Here is a 4,454-nt window from a genome sequence, read left to right on the forward strand (position 1 = left end):
TCACTCACTCATGCATTCATCTAAAATTCATTTTTGATAATATTCTCAACAATAGGAAAAGAAGGGAATCAGGGCCAGAGGGGGCAGTGACTTGCCCAAAGTTATGCAGTGGGTCAGTGTCAGAGCAGGGAATAGAACCAAGATCTCCCGTGCCAGCCTTATGCACTCATAATCCTACCACTAAGCTGAGAACTCTTAAGGAGAAGGTGATGTGGCCAAAAAGATCTACTATGTTATTTGAATAGCTGGAGGCATCTCAAGACTTCCTTATATCAATGGAATCCAGCACCCTAGACCAACCATTTGGGAAGCTGACATGGCCTAAATATTAGGTTTAAAGTCCCTAGACCCACAGGGTGAGATGCAGAGAGTGTAGATCCCTCTCCCTGTTTGTCTCTCCAAGAGCAATTCTCTGCAGCTACTTCTCAAGTCCTTCAGGCAAACCTTAAACAGTGGAGGCCTCTGCACCATGCACTGCACTGTTGTTCCCATCTGCATTTGGGTCAGAATTTCCTTCTTCTCACTGTTGTGCTACATATGCATAAATTTACCTGGTCATGGCCTTCAGCCCCAGGGGCAGCTGTGTTTCAGTGAAGCTATGTGGATATTGTCTGCAGCATGTTCAGAGCTGAATAGGGCTGTGCATATTCTGAATCTGACTGTCTCAGCGCCGCGCTCGTGTTCTAGAACAGACGTGAGGAAGAAAGGGAAAGGTTCTAGAATGAATGTCTCTGAGGCCCCAATGGAAAGCCTTGACCTTTCAGTGCGGTCTTTGACACAATAGACTGATTTCTTACAGTAGCCTCCCCAGCGATTATCAGGCTGAGCTGACATATTTCTGATGACTCCTGTTCAACCTCTCCCATCTACCAACTAGTGCAGAGGGGAGATTTTATTGTTAAAAACTTACCTACAAACCCTATCTTCTTAAAGCACTCCCTACCCCACCACCGACATCCTACTGTTAACCTTGGTGACTAGGAGATCAATAAGGATCTCACAACACTTACTATTGGATGTGGATGCCAGTTTGACGCATACTCCTTGGAGACAGTCTAGTCTGACTGGTGACCATGAGGCTGGTTGGAATGACCTTTCTTCTTTGGATGATAGACCTTCTCCATGCTTTTGCAATTATGGAGAAGGAAGACATATTCAAGAAAACACCCTGTCCAGCCTTCCTGATGTTTGACAATGCTGCCTATTTGGCCGATATGAGTTTTGAGCTCCCTTGCAACTGCAAGCCAGAAGAGATCACCTCAGTTGTGTGGTACTTCCAGAACAGCCCAGGCAGCCGGGAGACCAAGGTTTTAACAGACTTTGATGGCACTATGGTTGTGGACTCAGGCCACATCCGGGTAGGCAGTGACATGCTGAAGCGTTTCAGCATTAGGATGTTTAGTCTCATTGTCTTTCGGGCCCAAGTGGAGGATTCAGGCCACTATCTTTGTGGCACAAAGCAAGGGGACTTTTTCTACGGCTATGACGTGGATGTGCAGCCATCCAAGTACATCACTGTGGCCTTCAAAGACATAGGTCAGCACCCACAAAAGGATCACATTGAAAAGCTGTTCAGTCTGTTCACCACCTTTTGGGACTGGACCAAATGTGACCGCTGCGGGGTACGAGGTGAGCAACGGAGAATTGGTCTCTGCTACATGAACAGCACCTACCTCAACCCCAGGTACCGCACCACCTTGGCAGATGTGGTGTCCTGTGGTTCAAGATCTGTCCCCATGCGCTTCCACAGCACCATTCAGCTCAGGAAGCCGGAGGTTGTCATCCGAAGCTGCATGACACCTTGTCCAAAGAAAAAAGCCCCCAAGGAAGGAGTGCTTGCCATTGCCAACCTTATTGCAAAACTGGGTGAAAAACCCTGGGTGCCCAAAGTTCCCATTCAGTTCCACAAGCAGCAGATAGGAAGCAGTCTGATTATCTCTTGCCCTGAAGCCAGGCCAGAGCATGCAGTGGCTTGGGACAAAGACTTAGCTCCACTATACCGTACCCACTTCCTCAAGGGAGTCAACAAGAGCATGCGGATCTTCATTGACCATGGCAATCACCTGCACATTCGATTTGCCCAGCTGAATGACAGGGGCACTTATTACTGCTGGCGAGAGAGTCAAATGATTGCTGGTTTCCGGCTCTCTGTGGGGTTTCAAAGTCAGCGCAAGCGGACGCTTAACGATCCTGAGACAAGATATGCCATCAAAGCCATCCTCACAAGTTATGTCTTTATCACCGTAGTTTTCATTGGCATCCATCTCGGCCGCTGCTGCTTTTATGTGTTCAGAGGCACTTTTGTGGGGTAGCCTTTTCAATAAGTGCTTGGCCACAGGCCAAGGGAATTATTTATCTCATCCACTTGTTATGCTCATTTGGAACCTTTTCCCTTGGGCTGTTGAGAATTTTCCTAATGCCTGTTAGAAATAATGACAAGCAAAAAGCTACCAGTACATGCTTGCTTGTTTCCTTTCATTGTGGAGCATGAAAAAGAGGGAGCTGAACTGGAAAGATAATTGCATTCAGAATATTACTGCCATAGCTTGTTGGGGACAGAGTCTGTGAATAAGGAGTCCTGGTCTAGGCCCTGCTTATCCCCTGACTTTGGGCAAGCCTTGCTGCTTATTCATTTCTCAAACAATACTTTACATTGTGTGTTCTGGTCAGGGGTCTTAAAGTACTTTTCCAGAATAGATAAATATCATATTAGTAGGTTTCTTACAGCTGAACAAATAATCAGTTCCCCCTCCAACCCCCCCAGTCTGCTTTATTGAAAAAACTGAGAAATATCAGTTTGGGATCAACTTGAAATTAAACTTTATTTTTTCCCTTTTAAGTTTTTTTTATTAAAAAAATAAGAAACATATTTCAAAACAAAACCTGTTTTGTTTTTATTGAGGTGTTTTTGCAGCTAAAACAAGTCACTGATATTAGGACAGGTTTCTCCAATATCAGCACAGGTTTGCAGTGAATCTTCTTTTTGGGGTGGGGTGGCATGGGGAGGGGGAGGTTTCACCTGAAAATCCTAACCCAGCACTGATTCACATCTCTGTTTACAAGGTTTGGACGCTGAGGCACATAGGGGCAGGCTTAGGAGTGAAAGTGCCAACTGGCTGTTCTGAAAGGCCATGCACTTACCTTGGTGCATGCAGTAGGGCTGAGTTTGGCAGCTCCACAGAAAAAGGAGGAAAGACACTGGGCCCTTGGAAAGTCTGGCCTTATCCAGCAGCCGATCAATTCAGCCTTTCTTTAGAACACCTGCTTGCAAGCTCCTTTTCCATGCTATGGGGTGGAGCTCACTGCTATTCAGTTACCTCTGTTCATAAGATGCTACCATTGGCTGGTTCCCCCCACCCCCCCATTCATCCCCCACGCTCCTAGGTACATTATAGGGACAATTTTTAACTCAGACCTCTCCCAGGAGTGGAATGAAACAAGTTGAAGTGCCTTGCCCTCTCCCAGCTCCTATGGGCTGGGTGCTGAGAAAACCCACTCTGCCTAGAGCCCCAGGCCGCTTCCTTCTTTTTTTGGAGTGTGCAGTGCATTCTGGGTCACCCTATCCAAGGAACTTTTTTTTTTAATTAAAATATATTTATATCTCTATATATTTTGTTAAACACATCCTCTATCATAGACTTCCGTTGAACCTTTTTTTTTAAACCACCAGTGGGTGTCTGTGTAGCAGTCCAGGGGCCTCCCAGGAGATTTTCTGGTGGCTCATGTGAGGAGGAGGCTCTGTGTCAGCCTTTTGGGTGGCACCTTCATGAGGTTTAAAGGACTGTGGTTAGCACACTGCCTAATATCATCTGGCAGAGGCAGAGCAGTGCAACTTTCACCGGCTTTAGCACACAGGTATAGCCCAGGGGAGCTGAGGCAATGGCAAGTGGCCTTGTCTATACTTGTGTCCACTGGCACCTTCCCCATCCCCTTTAAAACCTGCCCCAGAGAACAGTCCCGTCCCTCCTTCCTCTGTAAGGGCTGAGGCAGAGAGCATTGACAGCTACTATTGCAGAGGACCTGCAACCCTCCCAGAGCTAAAAACATGAGCTAAGAAGCTGAGGCTGCCACCTTGGGGCTGTGCAAGCCTCATAGCCTCTAGGGACCAGGTGCAGAGGGGTTCTGCCTGACACATGACGTTACATCTTTGTGCAGAAGGACCTGGTACCCCAGCACTGAAGCTTCACGGAAAAGAAGTTTCATAGTTAGTTTCATAGTTTCTAGGGTCGGAAGGGACCTGAGCAGATCATCTAGTCCAACCCCCTGCCATGGCAGGAAAGAGTACTGGGGTCAAACGACCCCAGTAAGGTGGTCATCCAACCTCCTCTTAAAAACCCCCAGGGTGGGAGCCTGCACCACCTCACTTGGAAGCTGGTTCCAGACCCTAGCTGCCCTGACCGTGAAGTAGCGCCTCCTGATGTCCAACTTAAACCTTCCCTCCGCCAGCTTGTGAC

The 4,454-nt window shown here is 47.4% G+C and overlaps 1 protein-coding gene across 1 annotated transcript; it reads left to right on the plus strand.

Moving 5' to 3' along the window:
• Nucleotides 1–989: 989 nt before the first annotated feature.
• On the plus strand, nt 990–2,325 carry FAM187B (family with sequence similarity 187 member B). The gene has a single exon (XM_019523012.1). The coding sequence runs from the start codon at nt 1,074–1,076 to the stop codon at nt 2,310–2,312; it is 1,239 nt and encodes a 412-aa protein (XP_019378557.1). The 5' UTR covers nt 990–1,073; the 3' UTR covers nt 2,313–2,325.
• The last annotated feature ends 2,129 nt before the right edge of the window (nt 2,326–4,454 follow it).

This window comes from Gavialis gangeticus, unplaced genomic scaffold (genome assembly GCF_001723915.1).
Source record: "Gavialis gangeticus isolate Ggan-Ray unplaced genomic scaffold, GavGan_comp1, whole genome shotgun sequence".
NCBI lineage: Eukaryota > Metazoa > Chordata > Crocodylia > Gavialidae > Gavialis > Gavialis gangeticus.

Bases quoted from the DNA above. Each gene is read 5' to 3' on its own strand.
- FAM187B (XM_019523012.1), top strand. From the start codon at position 1,074: ATGAGGCTGGTTGGAATGACCTTTCTTCTTTGGATGATAGACCTTCTC.